The sequence below is a fragment of the Perna viridis genome, chromosome 3, assembly GCF_037379345.1.
Source record: "Perna viridis isolate PV_CMFRI_1.1 ecotype Kerala chromosome 3, ASM3737934v1, whole genome shotgun sequence".
NCBI lineage: Eukaryota > Metazoa > Mollusca > Bivalvia > Mytilida > Mytilidae > Perna > Perna viridis.
Genome location: NC_142447.1, coordinates 15,313,610 through 15,333,373, shown reverse-complemented (window position 1 = coordinate 15,333,373; position 19,764 = coordinate 15,313,610). Strand labels below are relative to the sequence as shown.

Sequence of the window (19,764 nt, the reverse complement as noted above, 5' to 3'; positions counted from 1 at the left end):
TATAAAACAAATTAAAGAAATATTCTCGAAAATTTGTTTAATAACCTTCACTGTTCGACTATTTCTTTAAGAACGATGGTTGAAAATTGAAAATGTATTCAGAACATCATGAAAATATAATATCTTCCAAGCAACAATGATTTTTACATCATACAGCAATTGCTATAATGTGGAGAAATTAACTGTTCTTTCTGCATTTTATAAATCACAGCTGAAACATAGCATGCTATTTCTACTTTTATACCTGTTGTGTCTTTCCATAATTTTCGGTATAAACCTGCCCTACTCGCCAAAAAAAAAAAAAAAAAAAAGAAATTACAACTTCCGGGGACTTCATATTAATATAAACTAGCTGGAAAGACCTAGATAAAGATTCAGTTCAAATCTTCCTTCATAGCATTAATGACGCATCTTTTAATACAGTGTTACAGTTCGCGCTATGTAGAAAATTGTTGGCCATAGTTCGAATATTAGCCTAAATCTGATCAAAACTGCCAGTATAATACAAAATACGTTGGTTCGCCAATAAGACATGTAGCCGTCCAGAGAAGACAGGACAAGACACGCTTACTGTATACAGGTCGACTTTGTGTTATATGTTCACGTTTAGGCCATGTTTTCGAATCACCCCAACGTTTTATACATTTTAAACCTGTGTAAACCATTAATCTGCCCAAAGTGACCATAACGTACAGTCTGAGCAGATTTTAGCTTTTTAACACTTTGATAGATAATGTATTTCATCCTACAATCATCGTCTTCCTATACATATACATGCCGCGACCTGCCCAATGGTGCAAGCGTTTCCGCGTCGTTCATTGAAGACCCATGGGTGGCATTGGACTGACATTTTTCATTCCGGTGGGGTTGTTGTCGTTTTAACATATTCACCATATCTATTCTCCTTATAAGTAGAAGGTATCGAATTCAGCATTGTTGGTGTTGTGTACCTGTACATTTTTGCTGTACAGTCGTGCCCTAAATTATGCATCTATGATTACTGTGCAGCTAGGGATTCTCAATAAATTCGTTGTAACAATGTGACATCGATTCGGCGGGTACAATAGGAATAATTATAATTAAAAAAAAAAGCAAAAATTCTACCGATATTTAAAAAAATAGCGTTTTCTCATTGCAGGACAAAATTATATTAGGTTTTTATCAAAAAATAGTGTTTGTATATGCACTTGGGGTGAGATGTAGAAAATGCTCGGAAAAGTAACACATTTTGTCCTGTGCCTAACCTTAATACTCACCCTGACTGTTCTTTTCGACGATACCCTTATAATGTTTATATACTCCATACAGCAAAAACATAGTAATTTTGGAGACAATCAGTTCAAGACTATTATCTGAATATAATAGCATTAAAACCTATGATTTTTCAACACTGTATACTTTTATTCCCCATACTCAGTTAAAATTCCGACTTAAAAACATTATACATCGTTGTTTTTCCAAAAAAGATGGTACACCTAGATACAAATATATAGTTCTTGGTAAAGATTCCTCATACTTTGTAAGAAATAATTCCAAATCATCTTCCAAATATACAGAGGAAGATGTTTACAAAATGCTGGAATTTTTAATCGACGACATATTTGTCCAGTGTGGTGGATGTGTTTTTCAACAAACGATCGGCATTCCAATGGGAACAAATTGTGCTCCTTTACTTGCTGACCTTTTCCTTCACTCTTATGAGGCTGACTTTATAGCTGATCTGATCAGAAAGAAAGAATATCGTTTGGCTAGACCCTTCAATCTCAGTTCCCGCTATTTAGATGACGTATTATCTATAAACAATCCTAATTTCGGGGATTTGATACACCGCATCTACCCAAAAGAACTTGAGATAAAGGACACTACAGGCACTGTGAAGGCAGCCTCATATCTTGACCTACACTTAGAAACCAATGGTAAAGGAAAACTATTGACCAAACTTTACGACAAACGTGATGACTTTTCATTCAGAATTGTCAACTTTCCTTTCATCTTTGGCAACATCCCTTCGGCACCTGCGTATGGTGTGTTCATATCACTCATACGGTATGCCAGAGCTTGCCGAAACTACGCAGACTTTTTGTATCGCCCTAGAACTCTTAACAGATAGGCTTCTGGAACAGGGTTATGTTCCTACAAGATTGAAGTCATCGCTACAGAAGTTTTATGGTCGTCATCATGAACTCGTGGATCTTTATGGTGTATCCATCTGCACCATGAAAACTGATTTATTCAACGGGTCATAGTTTTCCTTTCCTCGTTGTCTACCCCGGACTTGACTTTTTATGAGCAACTCGGTGGGTGTTTCTAGAAAAGCAGAGGACGCTTACCCTACCGGTGCACCTGGTCCATGCTCCCAGTTTTTAGTGGAGTCCGAGCTGCTCGTTTGCTTTTGTTGCTTTGTATATAGGATTTTAGTTACTTTATGTTCTTTATTGTGTATGTCTGTTTTCCATGTCTGGTCTTTGTCCCTGGATTACATTGTTTTGATTACCGCTGTGACCTTGGTTCCCTTGATTACTCTTACACATGGAATAAGACAAAGACTGAAATTACGAAACCTATAAGATTTATATGTTGGTTAAAAGTTTGTCGCCTAGGTAATATAGTTTTTCTTAATAAGTCGGTGAACCAGCTGGTTCCAATTTGTGTCGATTCGGTATCTGCAATTAAATTCTGTATCATTACGATCCCTTTTTCGAACCAATTTGTACGAATAAAACATTCAATTTTTATTTAAAATAAATACACTTATCATAGCGTAGACGAGACTTCGCCTGGGTTATTTTCCGTAATTAACCCACAAGAAAGCGTCACTTCTGGAAGGAAAGGAACTAAGGGTAAAAAAATGAAGTTAAAATAGATACGAAAAGCATTAACTCGCCACAAAATTGACAAATAATAATCTGGAAGTAGATGACAATTAAAATTACTTCATGTCAATAAATAAGATTTTTTTATATAAAAATATTCATAATTTGAAAACTGCCACGTCATGAGTAATAGGGAAACCATGATTAGAACAAAGAAACCGACTGTCCATAATCTGTACAGCTAGACAAAATAATCAAACTGCAAGAATACACACAAAATCTAAATAATAAATGGATAACCCGGACTCCACTAAAAGCTAGAAATATGGACCAAATAAACCGGCAGGGTAGGTTAAAGTTTTTTTTCATATTTCTGCTAGAATCTTGGTTCCCTTGATTACTCTGTCAGAAGAGACTTTACATCAAATTTAAACAATGTCACCATGACCTGCTTCACCGCGACGTGGAGTTATCTGTCATATGTTATCTCCCCCTTTCACCGGACATAGTTTTCAGCAATAGAAATACCCACTGAAGGTCTATTGTTGCATATTGTTTTTCTAATTTGATGAAGTATAGAAAATAACAAAATAAATACAAATACTGTGAAATTTTGTTTGAATGGTAATCAAACAAACTTTATTTGCTTACGAAGAATCAAAGCTATTTTTTTATATATATATTTTTTTACATCCACCGATTTTTACGAAAATGAAAATAATTCAAACTTAAATTCATTAAATTCACATAAACCTATCACTTTTTTTTTGTTTTTAAAGATAATTGAATAAAATCTCCAGTTTCGCATATTTACGTCTGTCTTCTGGGCAATATCTGCTACAATTTATTCCAGATCATTTCATCAAATGGGGGGGGGGGGAAAGTAGTTCAATAAGAAGTAGATAGGCCGGGGAATCTCGTTCTCGGTCGCGCGATAATTCTATCGATAAACTGACTAATTAACAAGTTTCTTATCTCTTTAATTACAGGTCTCTTCAGAAGGAGAGACCCATAATTTCTATAGTCTTGGACGACACAAATACATGAACGGAAACTCTACCCCCCAAACAACAACAAAAAACAAAAACCCGGACAGGTTAATTCAATCGTTTTGATTTAACCGCTAATGGGACAAGGGAACAACCATTTGTACGATCAAATTTAGAGTAAAAAAACAAGACAATAATGTAGTGTTATACAAATCCATAATAAAAACATTGGTAAATCCAGGATAGGCTCGAAAAAATAAGATGTCGGGTCAGAAATTTTATCGAAAAAAAAAAAAAATCCAGGACACAAAATTTGATCCTATCCTCCTCCCCATAGAAATCAAATGTTGAAAAAAAGGTTTGAAAAACGGTCCGATATGGTCGAACCCATCTTCACAACATGAGATGAGGAAGAAAATATGAATCTGATTGGGGTTGGCAGTTTTTGGAGATACATATTCTTGCCTTGAAAAAATTAAAAGTAAATATTCTGGCCTACACCTCACCTCCAAGAAAATAAATTGTCGGACATCAGTCCAAATACTTCATTCAGTGGAATGGAAATAATTTTGCCCTAGTTACGATAACGTAACACTCTATCCACATTAGTTTGTTCACTCACTCGCACATGTTGGATTACCTGATTTATGTACACCTATTTTATGAATACTTAGACGTGGTCACATGACAACAAATTCCGACGACCACACCATGACCCAACGAGTACATTCTTTGTCGTACCGATGCATGACAGAGCATGTTGGCGAATTCAGGCCGGACTTACGCTATCAATATATAATAACAATTCAAGCTACCGTAAGCATAAACAGGCAAGTAATTCGCGTACAATTAATTAAGGCGTACATACCTTTCATTTAATGGAATTTTAATGAAATTTAAAAAAAAAAAAAAAAAACGGCTGACAAAAGTGCATGTAGTGCATAGATGTATAACACTAAAATTCGATTTTCGATACAGTTTTTGAACGCCACTTTGTTATCAGCGTTTGAGCAATCGGGAAACAGAATTGCAATCAGGTGACTTGCGTTTCCATGAAAGAACGCCTTAAAGGTCAAAGGGCAAAAAGCGAAACTATACCGACTGCGGTATATGGACATTATGACCCGCAATCATACAACCTTTTACTTGCAAAATTATCGTTTAGTATCTACTGCTCCTCCTATTTACACGGAGAGAGGGTACCGTGGATGTACCGACATTTCATTAATTTTTTTTCTACTGATAAGAAAAGAATGTCTCGCTTACAAAAATACAGGCATGATTTATGTTAAAAAATTATGACTAATCTATTGAAACAGAAATGAACAAATCAACATAGAAACTTATTCACTACCTTATTTCCAGCTTTGTGTGGCACTATGTAGTACGAACTGCGTATAAACATTATTGGGTTTTATTCAGAAATGCTTAAAATTTGGGTATGGACAGGTCCGCCAGATAGTAACGTCAAGTATTTCATCGGTTGTTGCACAAACTTCGTAAATATATCAATGGGTTTCATTAAAAAGGTCTGACATGTTATCAGTTCAGTGCTTTAGTCATTTAGTCATTTAACACAATATTTTTAACGAAAGTTTGCATTGAAAAAGGCAAAGGTCTGAATGAGTAACGGATTTATGGAAAGTGCTATCTTTTTTAACTATTGTTATAGTTTTATTTAACGATCAGTTGACAGGTTAACTCTTTAATCTCTTCCAAACATTCAAAGCAGATTCTTATGACTAAACAAAGTAACTTTGTGCCGTTAAAAAAATTGTTTGTCTTCAATTTAGGACACAAATCAGTTTCACTTAATCCCGTTTAAACTATAAAACCTAAGGAAATGAGCGACTGAGCCAATTAGATTGTCAGAAATAATCCATTTTGAAAGAAAAAGTAATTTTGCAGCAAATAGTCTTTTTGGAAATAACAAATTGATCCGCAAGAAAGAATTCACCAGAATTATATTATTTCATAACGCTGAAAGGTAGAACGACACTTAAATTACAGGTAAATATTGGTAAATATTTTCACAAAAAAAAAAAAAAAATAATAAATAAATAAATAAAATAAAAATTCGAACACAGGTCTATAGTGCAATGAACTCTACATGATTTTTATTGACTTTAAACTGTTTCTGTTATTAAAGTGTGAATAAGTAGATAAAAAAAAAACCCAAAATAAAATAACTGGGAACTTAAGAAGCAATCCATTTAAGAATCATGCAAAATGTGATCCATGGTTGGGAAGGCTGCGATATACTGTTTAAAATGCTTCAGTAAACATACTATAACATGTGACTTTTCATATACCCATTGTTCATAAGAGATATAAATTATATAGAATGTACTGTACAATTCAAAACTAAGGGGGATAACTATGGAAATGACACCTATATACAATAGAAACTGTTGGATTTTCAATGTGTATTATCTAATAAAAGCAAACGGATTTGAATGAATGATTAAACATTTCATTATATAACCCTACAAAGCAAATTATTAACAAAAATAAAAATATGTAGCCTTTTTTGGGAGTGTTTCACATATTACAGAATTTACATGATTCTTACTAAGACTATTACTTTCTAACTAGAATCTATGGTATAGAATATGAAAATTAGACTCACGGGTATGAGATGACAGAATTGTCATGGAACTGGCACTGTCAAGAATGTTTAATAGCTCTTCTGGAATTTTCATAGAGATATTTAAGGTAAATCATACCTAATACTTCTAGTGGATACATTTTCCCCCTTTTTCTAAAAGATGATCTTGAATGAACATACTGTAGAATTTTAAAGTACAAAACAGGTCACCGAACTTGATTTTGAGATAATTGAGCCAATATTTTGCTATATTTTATATGTCTTTTCTAAGAAATTTACAATATTTCACAAACTTCAATATTTTGGTGGATAAAATTTCGTATAACTTTGTATAAAAACACTTAGCTGATATTCTTTCATGTCTCAAAAAGATAGTTAGGGAGCCACATAACTTTTTTTTCTTAAAAAAAATACATATCTATACATTTCAACAGAACATTTTTCAGCCAGTTATCTCCCATTGAAAAAGACTTTCTTTTGAAAATAATTGTTTTAAATTTAACCATTTAATATTTGTGTTAAAATTTGAATATATTATTTTTACAACATTTCATACACTATTAGTTCATGGAAAATATATATATCCGCGTATGATCTACCTTACAGGATACTAATGTATTTACATAGTACATTTCATTTTCTGACATAATTGAGTGATAACGACTAGACCAAGATAATAAATACAAACAACAATTAACATGGTAACAAATGACAATAAGAAAGGCGGATTCCACTAAAATTGGAAGCATGGACCAGGTACACTGTTAGTGTAAGCGTCCTCTGCTTATCTAGAAACGCCCCGTGCAGGTCCGGGTGTTAAAAGAATAGGCCTGCAGCAGAGCTAAGCTTGTCGTAAAAGGCGACTAAATAGTGTTCAGAAACCTAGCCGGGGGCTAGGCGCTCTGCCCACAGAGCAACTGGGATGTGTGCCCCAGGTGGTGGAATGGGGTACCCCTGGCGTGTTACATGCTGGGGTTGTCAGGCTATAATACGGAAAACCTGACCGCAAACCATAGTGGTGCACCGTGTTGGGAAAGATGCCACGTTCCTCGCACGTTAAAGAACCCTGCTGTGGTATTCGATAGGAGTAGGAACCTTTGCGCTCCGCCACAGGAGGCTAAATTGCCTGACCTTACCCATCTTCCTTTTTCCAGTGGCAATCAAAATTTGTCGACCCTATTATCCTTGTGACCCATCCTTTTTTTTCATTTCATGTTCATTTTATCATCCATTTCATGTTCATTGTCTGAATATAGCTGAAATATTGCTGCTCGGACGTTAAACACCAACAAACAAACAAACAAACTTATCTAGAAACACCAACTGAGTTGCTCTTTAAAACATCACGTCCGGGTAAAAAGAACGAGGAAAACTATAACACCGTGAGCAAATAGTTTCTCATTGTGAATTCTAGTTCACCGTAACGAGTTTATGATGATGACCATCAACATATGTAGGGATGACTTCTATTGTTAAACAAAACAATCCTGTTTCAAAAATCTAACTGTAGTATTTCAAACGCTGTATAAAAAGTCTGCGTATGTTCGATAAACTCTGGTATAACGAGCAAGACTGTAACAAATTGATAAAGAATATTCTATTAAATAAAACAAATGTTGATTCCTGCAAATCAGACAGTGGTCATTTGAGATCTGGAATTACGCAGTTATTTAAATTTGTTTTGGTATTCATATTTCACTTAAAAAAGGTCGCTTGAAAATTTTCTATCGCAATCCTGCCAAAATAAGTTTAATGAATTAGGGTGAACTCTCAATTTAATTCACACGAAATGTATTAATAAATTCCACGGAATTATCATTATCTATTTCATATATCGTCTGTAATAACGCTCCCAAGCATTTCAAATTAAAGCATCGAATCAATTTGTTGTTATATGCTTTAATTAACAATAAACAGCCAAAGTTGATTTAAACATGCCGATTATCAAGGCCCGTTGGAAGTAATACGCTGATTATTACTCCCATGGAGCCATTACCATAGATAAAAAGTAAGAAGGTCAAGACAGCATTTGTTTTCAGGAGGTTGACTGAAGGTAGGGGACACAACTCTTACAAATGATTGGAACGTTTGTATTCAGCATTATACGTCAATCTCATGTAAGCATTAAAGTAACTTGAACTGATTTCATTCTGTTTTAAATGAAAGCTTGATAGCCTTTGGTGAAATTGGATATGATACACACATATCATTGATTTCAAGAGTTATGTCTCTTATCCTAGGTCTACCTCCTTAAAGTGTTACCTTGAGTTAGATGGACTACGAGGTTGTTTTCCTGATATATTTTGATTACTTAATTAATAAATAGATCTATTATTTACGATTATATCAGTACAAATTATGACAGTAAAACTTTGCGTTGATATTAGCAAATGATGATGAAAACCGAACGGTAGTTATCCTGAAATAATGCGTAACAATCTAGAGGTTTTGTGTATAAAATTCCAACTGAGTAAAGCATTACATGTGCATTTATGTTTTTCTGCTTTTATTTTTATGACGACGGAGCATTAACGATGCTCTTTGTATGTAGATTCTCTGAAAGATGAATGCCACATAATCTTATTTTCGGAAGTGATGTATTTTGGAAATGACGCAGGCAGTTAGGAATTGATTGTTTGAAAAGCCGCACACTGTGTATAGCAGTGATCATAAGCTAAATATTCGTTGAAACCATCCGAAAGAAATTTTCAATGTGTCTGATTTTTTTTTTTCAATATCAAATTGAAAAATATATTAAAGCTAATCCTAGTGATTTCTAACCACCAATGACACGACATGTTATTGAAATTATATATTTTCGTTGAAATTATGTTATCAAAAATGATTCAGTCTGCAGTTATTACCATACAGATGGTTCAAATAGTTTTTTTATGAATACAAATACATATCACGCCTACCTGATTCTTACAAGAACTTGTACTTCAACTAATGATGTGTATGTACTCTTTAAAGATTACAGTGTGTTCTGTATTGTTATATGAAAATAATTACCTATCACAAGTGTCATTTTCAATGTCCTTGACCTCGCTTTTTCTATATTTCCTACAGCAGAACGTCTTAACCTTGACCTTCTCTTTGTTGTAAAACCAAGAGCCTCCTCTAGAAAAATGAAAAGCAATGTCAAATAACCAAATAAAACAAAACACATATTGTACAAAACAGTTGATAATAATATGTTATAAATTGATGACACGCCCAGGAATTTGTACATCACAATTTAAGATATGCTTTGTATAATTGATAGCGTCATTCGTTTACTGATTAAAATAGTATTATAATGGAGATGCACATTAGAAAAATAGAATGTCTAGTAGATGATACAGAATATAAAGAATAAAGAAATGAAGATGTTGTTACGGATGATTTATAGCCATTCTCTCAATTTATTTCTCGTATCAAACAGGGATCTGACAGCTGCGTTGAACATTAGGAAGGATAAGAACTAAGTAACCGAGGGGTTTGTCTATGGTGCACTGAGGTTGAAAAGCCACAGCATGATATATTTCGTTCTGCACTTTTCATATGTATGAATACATGCATGAATTTATTCATAAATGAAGGCATTTCCTCACAATTTACAGAATTAAACTCGTAGGATAAGAGATAAAAAGGATTTTGTTACCATGAAAATAACATGTCTAAATTCATTCTTCGAAGCCCGAAACAGTTTTTTCCCAATGATTGTATTGATAATTTGTACTGTTTATTGCCTACTAGACAAACACAGACAGACAAAACATAACGAATTTCTTTCCCATAGAATGAGATGACTCAGGTAACAACTCCAAAAGAAAAAAGAACACCTGACAAGTTAAGACACATACACACAAAAATTGTCTGGCTGACAATAGCTTAACACACCATTTCACTTTGAAATGCCTGAAACAAGCCAGAAACAGCCAGAACATACTTTTTTTTAAAAATATTTTTTCATTTTCTGTTTTTTTCCTGATATTGCCATTTCATGTACTATTTTAAGGAGGTAGACCTAGGGTAAGGGACATAACTCATGAAATCAGTGATATGTTTGTATTTATTCAATTTCACCACTGCCTCTTTAGCTTTCATTTGAAGCAGAATAAAATGAATCCAAGTTAATTAGATGCTTACATAATATTTATGTAAAATGCTGCCAATGATTTTTAAGAGTTGGGTCCCTTTCCCTAGGTCTACCTCCTTAATTTGTATCTCCAATTTGTAATTATGAGTTCTGTACGTTACTCTTCCCTTTATTTATAAATAAAAATACCTATTAATATCAAACTTTTGAATCTCTTATATTGTGAGTGACTTCTCGCACTCGTACGTACTTTTAATACTGTCCATTCGTAAATGATTTGCACAATTATACATTGCTACACCACTTTATATGGCAAATAGGTGCCGTAGAATTCAAGCTTCATTCGAGGTCTTAAATAATTTACATGTGTGTTCTACGTGTGTTTTTTTGTATGACAGCAGGAAGTTTATAATAAAATATGAAATGATCAGGTTGTATCCAACTTTCTGTAATATAGCTGAGAAATGCCTAGTCTCCGAGTTGTTCTGATTGAGAAACATTTGGGTCATCACGGTAACAAAGTCAGCTGATTTTAAAGTAAATATCAATTTCACTTAAGTTCGTACCATTTCGGACTCACCCGATGTTTGCCGATCTTAGCCGATTGACGAACTGTTGCGTTACACGAAAAAGTTCAAAAAGTTCAAAAGGTTTTATTTGAAGTCGGTACGTATAAAAAAAATTAGAACACAAGTTCTGATGAGCTGTTAAAACTGACACAATACAGTACTAAAATGTCAAGTATATTTTCGTTAAGGAATTCTTTTATTTTGCTAGTAATGTATAAATATACGATGTAAAAAGATCTGAAGTTGAAATGTATATGAATTTGTTTTGTCAATTATCATCCTTGCATAGTCTTCCTTAAATCGACCTCAAATCTTCAAATTTCAGCTTATCAAAATTTGGGATTTTTAGAAATTCTGAACCAAGTCCATACATATATCTACGTCAGGGATTAGGGTGAAAATCACTGATCGATGCTGAAAACAAGGCTAAGTCAGTTGCATAGAATATTTGACGATTATCAACTTTGAAAAATTAAGTCTTTGATTTATGTTTGTATTTGTTGAAATGAATAACTATGAAATAATTTTTAATGTTACATGTTTTAAACCAGAATTTGCGTTTTTTCCATGTTTTTACAAATATTACCTCAAACTTAAAAAAAAAAACCATTAATACAACTAAACATATTTCTTTCTGTTATGACCAAAGCTATAAAATTACAAATTCGAACTACTGTGTGATTCAAAATAAACAAATTGACTTGCCATGAACATATATTCAACCGTTATTACGCTTAAAATATTCCGTTAAAACCAATTACTATATATTTCCTAACTCGTTTCATAATGTAATGTACTTTTACACTTCTTTAGGCCGGAAGGAATGTCTTCAAAATGGCTGCAAGTGATTTTAGAAAGACAAAATTTAATCCGATCTATTTCGTCTACAACATAAGTGTATATCGATGCTGGGGAAGGATAATCTAATATTTTTATCATCAATTCAATCCATGAGCCTTGAAATCAATTTTTTTTAAATTCCATATTAAATTAGAACTTACAACGCAACGCAATAGATTCACATTATGCGTCAAATTAAAGAGATTCCCATCCGCATCCCTACCATTCGGCACAAGGGTCCTGCAATATGATTTATTTAAAAAGAAACTGTGCTTATAACCTTAACACTTGCCAGATTAGTCTAAGACAGTAACTGCTTTACTAAATATTGATTTTTTTAAAAGGTTTCTTTTCTTTTTCGTTGCGTCGACGGTTTGCGTTTTCTTTGTTTATTTTGTATTTTATTGATATCAAGTTTCTTTTTACCCTTTGAATGTGGCTATAATGACTTATTTATTGTACATATCTTCTGTACTGTTTAAAAACCAATTTTGCCAACTTTAATGACCTGTATCAATTTGATAATGCATGTAAATATTGTTATGGACCGGAAATAAATACCCGTAATGGAAGCGAGGGGTTATAGGTCTATAAACCAGGTTTAACCAACTATTTACATCGGAAATGCCTGTATCTAGTCAGAACTTTTGCGTTGGTCTCCAACTGTCCGGGTTTTACTTTGATATTTCCAGTTTTAATACTGACTTTCCTTTTTGCTTATTGCCTAGTGGGTATCAGTTCGGTTTTACCCTTCATGTCAAGAATAAAAAATGTTACGTATTGTGTAAATTCCAATTTCTATCATTGAACAATAATAATGTTTAACTGTAGTGTATTCTTAGATTAAAGTGAATATTCGTCCTATCGTTTCAGTAAAATCTTCATATAGAAGTTTTCTTACCATTCAAAATACTGGAAGGCAAACGTGCATGGCTCTAAGAATGTTTGTACCAGTGTTTTTAACAAAAGTACACTGATTTCAGCCACACTGTATCAATGTTTTTTCCCAAAGTACATTGCTTGAAGCCAAACTTGTAATTGAAAAACAAATCAATCACTTATACACATTCTTATTCAAGAGGTTGTTGAAACTGTCAAGAAGAACAGGAAGTAGCGAGTATAAGAGGTAATTTCACAATTGACATGAGATTGCTTTCTACCTTGATTAACCACCTGCCCCCAAACGAATTTGAATTAATCATTTCTTATTCTACTGTCAGAGATTTTTTCACTGTCATGATTCATTCCGTTGTCACATGACTAAAGCAACTCATACATAGATTATAACGCCGCTGATAAGAGGTTACTTTTTGAAACACGTGTACAGCATATCGAAATTTGCAATTTATATTATTCTAAAACCACAATAGTATAATAAGTACTGGTAGGGTAGATTGAACCAGATACAGACAATTTGAGCAAAGCTCAAAATGTTTTCAATCCTCGTCCTAGAAACCGTGTAGTGAACAAATAAATAAAAGTAGTCTAACAAAAATAATAAAAAAAAACCAAACAAACAAACAAACAAAAAATAATGTAGATGTGTTGTAATCCATTTGGCATGCATAAACACAGCTACTGACAAAATAACAAGTAACTGTGATAAGAACTCGTAGAGAAAACTGTTATGCATTTTTGCATTCTGACCCCACAAGAAGCTGTTTAAAAGGTGCGGTTGACGGACAATAATGATTATTACATACTTCACACTGTCAAAGCAGGTAGTTAAAAAAATGCAAGGAAGTTCATTCACTAAGGTAGTGATAATGGTGAAAAAAACATTGTTTAAGTAGTAATCTTTCTAAAAATCAGACAGAAGGTGATTCTCGCATGTCAAAAGACCAACGAATTCAGTTTTATTTCTTGTTCAGAAATCATTATAGATCACATAACCAGATTTTCACTTGGTTGTTGCTTTTTTGAGATAATTAATTATATAGACTGTACATGAAATTGGCATTTTGCAAGAGTTATCTTTCCTGATTTTGTTTCATTTAGTTGATTTTAGTGGGAGATGAATGTATGATTTTCTAAAAGTGCAGATCTGAATGCACAAATGATTATCGTTATGTGAAAGTAAAGCATTTGTAAACTGAAAAAGCATCGTTTGTATGATGGGGTTTTCTTTACCATGAATAATTTTATCATTGGCTGTGTCTGAATTTTATGGGGACAGCTACTTAATATAAACAAAAATAGATTTAGGATAAATGGTAATTTCTCTTTTCGTTCTGGTTATTCATGAGAAGACCTAGACATTACTCATATAGTAAATGTAACATTTTACCACACAGACATTTTCAATTTTCAACCGATTGATTACAGCAAATTACCGATTGTGTCTTGTGGTATTAACCCCCAAGACTGCGCAGAAAATAGTACGAAAGGATATATTCTTCATAATAAGTATGCTGTACGTGTGTCAAGGATTTGTCTCTTATCAGCAGCATCAGAACCAAATATTTCTAAAATACTACATGTACCAACATTTGATAACATGAGCAATTTTAAGATGATAGGCAAGGTTATAGGGATTAGTATTCCATTTTGTACAGTTATTAACGTTGGCCAAAGAAATACAAGACCTAAGGGCGGATAAGTACAAGACTCGCATGCAAAGAAAAAAATGGTATGTAAAAAATTTGATGTCAAGATGTCTGTAAACAAGCTGACCTACCTTTACTCTGTCTTGTTTTCTTTGTGATTTGGTATAAAATTGAGCAGTAAGACACAGAAATAATGATTAATGGTACTCCGTATAACGTTAATAAATTGAATAGATTGTAGGCAAGTTCGTGAGCTGTCGTTGGAAAGAAGTTAAACGTCACACACTGTGTAAACCAAGGGTACGCTGGATGTCTGTCTACATGGAATATAACACTCTGAAAAGAAAGATTATCGGTAAATATTATTTGTAAAAGTAATAAAGGAAACCAAGATTCAAACAGAATTAAAAAAAATACAATCCAAGGATAAATACCAGATAGAGAAAGGAGACACACACAACAATGAACATGAAATAATCAAACCAATACGAACATAGAAGCAAAATGGAAGACTAATGAGCAATTCGAACTCCACAAAAAAAACCATAAAAAAACTTGGAGCATGGACCAGGTGAGGTGCGCCAGTAGGGTAAATAAATCCTTATACTTTCAATGTCAGAATGTAGCCCTTATGGTAACACATATCTTTTTATGGTGAGAAAAAATTATGGTATTCACTGTTTGTATGATTTGATTAACTGGGATTGTGATAGTCTTAAAAACATTTTAAGAGCAATAAATCCATGGCTTAACAGATTTACTTGAAAATTTGACCACTGATAGATCTCATCATACTTAACACTTTTACCCGATGTAAGAAATTTGCTAAACCTAACGGTTTTTGAGATATATGCGAAAAACATCTGTATTAGCCCTATGTTCTATTTATAGTAACGACGGCCATGTTTTCCGATGGATCATCATTTAATTTTCAATTTACTAAATATTATCAGACCCATTATTTCAAGTTTCGAGACACTGGATCCTGCACTTGTCCCTATTAAACGTTTTGGATTATCTCAATTTATTACAATAAGACTACGTCATTCCAGATTTACAACGGTTGAAGTAATTTGTTTGGTGGAACAGGTTTGGGATTTATATTCTTAATTGAGACCGATTTCTACTGCATCTTCTAATATAACAAAAAAGAAAATGTCAAAATGAACGATTTACGGGATAATACAAAAAAAAAAAGAAAAAAGAAAAACCAAAAACTAATACCAATTAACACAACTAAAAGAAAAATAAACAAAACAAACCAGATAGTCCCTGCAGTATATTTTCTCATATAAAATAGAAAATAGTATATAGACGATTGAACTATGAAGATGTTTGTTGATTAAACACCAAACATAAAATTTCTCCAAGATTCTACAAGGCTTAACGAATATAACAGTTTTACTCGTGAACACATCTTTCCGTTTTATAGTTATTTTATTACAAATGTCACTTACCAAAACAATTTGTTTGCAGTAGCTAATAACCTTATGATGTAATCATTAAGGTAACATGGACAATAACAAATATACATTAAAGTTGTAATGAAAATAGAATTTATAGATCAGTAAATGCAATCAAACGTACAAGCAGAGAAACGTTACCATATCATAGCATTGCTATTTTGATGTAAAATGTCAGAACTGTTTGACTACATCTAGTGGTATTTTCTCAGGGATGGGTATATTGTTAGATTTCAAAGAAATCAATTGTTGACAACATATTTTGGATGGGCATTTTACACTCTTTTTATGTAAAATCTTGCGGTTTGAAAAAAAGCATTATATTTTTTCCTGTAAACCAGTAAGACAGGATGAATTGTGCTTAGAAATCAAATTGAAAAACATTCTTACGTCTTGACATTGTCATTGCCTTGGGCGTTAAAATTTAAATGGTACAAAAGTACCAGTTTTCTTCACCTAGGTACATTTGATATCTTAATTTTATATCATTGTAATATAATACACCGAAATAAATCCTGCCTTCTTTCGTCAACTATCACAGTACGCTGGATTTAAATTGTCTTAAATAGGACTGCTTGTTCTGCTTTCAGTCGAGAGAGAGAGAGAGAGAGAGAGAGAGAGAGAGCTAAACGAATTACGAAATCGAAGTATGTTAAAAGAAAGGATGATTTTGTAAAATGCAACGAGTGAAACACAATATAGTAAGTACTTTTAGTGATTACCAAATGGTCTTCAACAAATGTAACAACTCAATTAAGTTAGCAGTGAATATGCATGATGACCAAGACAATATAACATTTAATTTTGTGAAAGCCATCTAGCCTGATCTCCTCAGCTTTTACAAAAAAAAGAAAAATTTATTTAAAACACTGATATTTTGTTTTTAAGGTTTTTTTTTCAGTTCACACATTTTTTAAAGTGCATTTAAACTATTTTCAGTAACTTTAGTAGGAAGTTAAATATATCGGTAATTTCATCGTGTCCTTAATGTTACATTTTATTTTGTAAGAGCCATCTCTCGTAAAGCACACAAAATGAGTTGTAAACCAGTATATATACATATATAGACTTAAGAGACGAACAAAAGAGGAATACGAAAAAATACTTGTTCTGCTTTCAATCAATGGTTACTATACATTAAGAACATCGCGTTTATAGCAGCTAGAACGCATTGATCACAATTACGTTCACCAATATCAGGGTTACTTATCTGTTAAGGCTTTTGTGATGAAATCAGATTGAAAGATCCTTTACGTAGACGGTGATTGAACTCTATCCGTATTGAATTGATTGTGTTTGTAAGTTGCTGCTTTTTAAGGATTTAAGATAGATCTTATTTAATACAAGTCGCCGATCGATTTTTTGCAAATTAAATTCTATATACGATTATATTACAGATTGAAGTTAAGACATATTTTGAAGCACAGTTTGTTCAAGTTTTATTACCAAGCTTTTTCTTAACCTAATGATTAAGTAAGAAAATAGAAAAGAACAAAATATTAACAAACAGAAAATGAAAAAAGCAAACCTAGACTCCATGAATCAGAGGCGCATTGGCATGGTAGGCAAATTAGCTACATAGTTACGAATATTTGTTTTTATTTGATGCAGAAGGTACTTGAAACGCTCACAAAGACACAAAAGTTTCATTGTTTTTTTTTATCCTGAAGCGACCGGTGTTTACTCGCATTTACCTGCCAAGAATATCGATCGCCATTGTAAGGATAATTTCAAAATTTCTTTACAGCTCTTCCGTGTCCAGTTATAAGTCTAGTTCTTTTTACCAAGCCGTTTCTATACCGGAACAAGCTTGACAGATTTCAATTGAACAGTGCTTATACATACCTTGTGAATGAGTAATCAAGGGAACCAAGGTTATAGCGGTAATCAAAAGAATGTAATCCAGGGACAAAGACCAGACATGGAAAACCGACATACACAACAGAGAACATAAAGTAACTAAAATCATACATACAAAGTAACAAAAGTAAATGAGCAAATTGGACTCCACTAAAAACTGGGAGCATGGACCAGATGCACCGGTAGGGTAAGCGTCCTCTGCTTTTTGAATATCTTCAAATAAAACACCCTAAGGCACTAACCATTTTAATACCGAAAAGGAGGAGGTAATCGATTGAAGATATCTGGTAAGGAATAAAAACACATCCCATATCTTTTTGTGGATCTACAATTTAAGGTTACTTAGCCTAAACTAGACAAACATGGCTTTATCTGCAGCATAAATGCATAGGAGATTTGTAGTCAGAAACTGTTCTGATCTGTCGCGTACATAAGTTTCTAGGCGTTTAACTATAGGTAGCAGAAAATAGGCAAGAAATCTACCCAAGTATTCTGTAAAGAACCACGTGGAGAAATAATCGGACGGCCTAATCTTCTAATCTCTCCTCTTTTGGAAATAAAATCTAAATTGGTTATAATGTTTAGGAGTAGTTAGTGTGTTTTTGGTAGAAATACAGCATGCCACATTTGTTATTTTGAACCCCTGTTGAAACTTTTCCTAAAAAATACTACTCGTCTTTTTTTCTTATTCTGACCCTTGTCTAATGGGTGTTAAATCTGAGCATTGTTGCAATAGTTCGTTTAAATTACTGAATTAATACAAAACAAATGTCTCTGGATCTTGATATGCATTAAGTTGCTCATTATAACATCATGACTTTTGCGACTATGAACTGAAAATGTGGATATTAAAGACATATCTGAAATGCTTCTTCATACAAAATTTAACATGTTGAATGACAGTTTATAATACATTCACTATATGCACACGCCATTTCTCTCTTCTCATTTTCTTTCTTTATTTCTTTCTACCTAAACTATATTTTTATCATGTAAGGCAGAGTATTTATTTAGTTTTTTTTTACCATTTTGTAACTTTATTTTTTTCTTGCCACAGAAAAAATATAATTTTTTTTCAAAGTGAAATTATTTTTTTTTCAAAATCTCCTAGGCCCTCCCTTAAATAGCCAGTGCCTTAAGTGTATATCATGAAGTGGTTATTAAGTAGACTGAATAGACTGAACTTTGCTACCAGTAATTGTTATCATCTTCTAGAAACGATCGGTATTTTTGTATACAAAAACTGATACGTCTGTTATCACTTATTTTGACCTAATGTCATTGTTGGTCATTAATGCGTCTGATTTTTAGTTTATTTTGAGGAACGTCATCGTTATGCTGCCGTGAATTTTATTACTTTTGTTGTCGAGGCCTTTCAGAGCTTACTTGAAGGTATGACTGAAGAACTTGTGGCGATCTTTTTAAGTATTTACTTGTTTATAGGGGTTATATGATGATGCATTTTCTGCGTTTTACCATATTTGTTCCCTTTTCTACAATGTCAAATGCGTAGTCCTGAATCAAGCCCGGTTTCATCTAGGGTTCGTTCTACGGAAGAATGAAATTTCACAAAATAACAATGTTAGAAAAAAGGATCAAACTGAGATAATGTTTTGTAATTTTGTGTTATGTTGATGTTAATTTGCTTCGTTATCCATATCTAATACTGCATTATGTACCAAGGAATATACTAAAATCCGAAACAGTAGGGAAAATATGGTCAGAAAATTCGGATTACTGCAATAATAATAATAATAATTATAATGATAAACACAAGAAAAGTGCTTTTGAGTTTGTAAGTTTCTCAAAAACGAACTCATGTATTGTAAGAAGAATTCACATATCACAAATTACACATATACTTTGTTTTTTTTACTCATAGGGAAAGTTCAACTAGTGCATTTATGGCAAAAAAAAAAAGATGAAAATATTCAATACAGTCAATAAAAAGAGTTTTTACAAAGTTGAATAAACACTACAGAATATTCGTACAAG

At 32.9% G+C, this 19,764-nt stretch overlaps 1 protein-coding gene across 3 annotated transcripts in view; it reads right to left on the bottom strand.

Moving 5' to 3' along the window:
- Positions 1–19,764, bottom strand: part of LOC148621154 (adipokinetic hormone/corazonin-related peptide receptor variant I-like) — a 137,435-nt gene that overhangs the window by 9,070 nt on the left and 108,601 nt on the right. For all 3 annotated transcript variants that reach the window (XM_088575234.1, XM_088575232.1, XM_088575233.1), the window contains exons 2-3: positions 14,578–14,782; positions 9,423–9,530 (exon numbers count right to left, since the gene is read on the bottom strand). In XM_088575234.1, the coding sequence (XP_088431360.1) occupies positions 9,423–9,530; positions 14,578–14,782 (313 nt within the window). The remainder of the gene's footprint in view (positions 1–9,422; positions 9,531–14,577; positions 14,783–19,764) is intronic.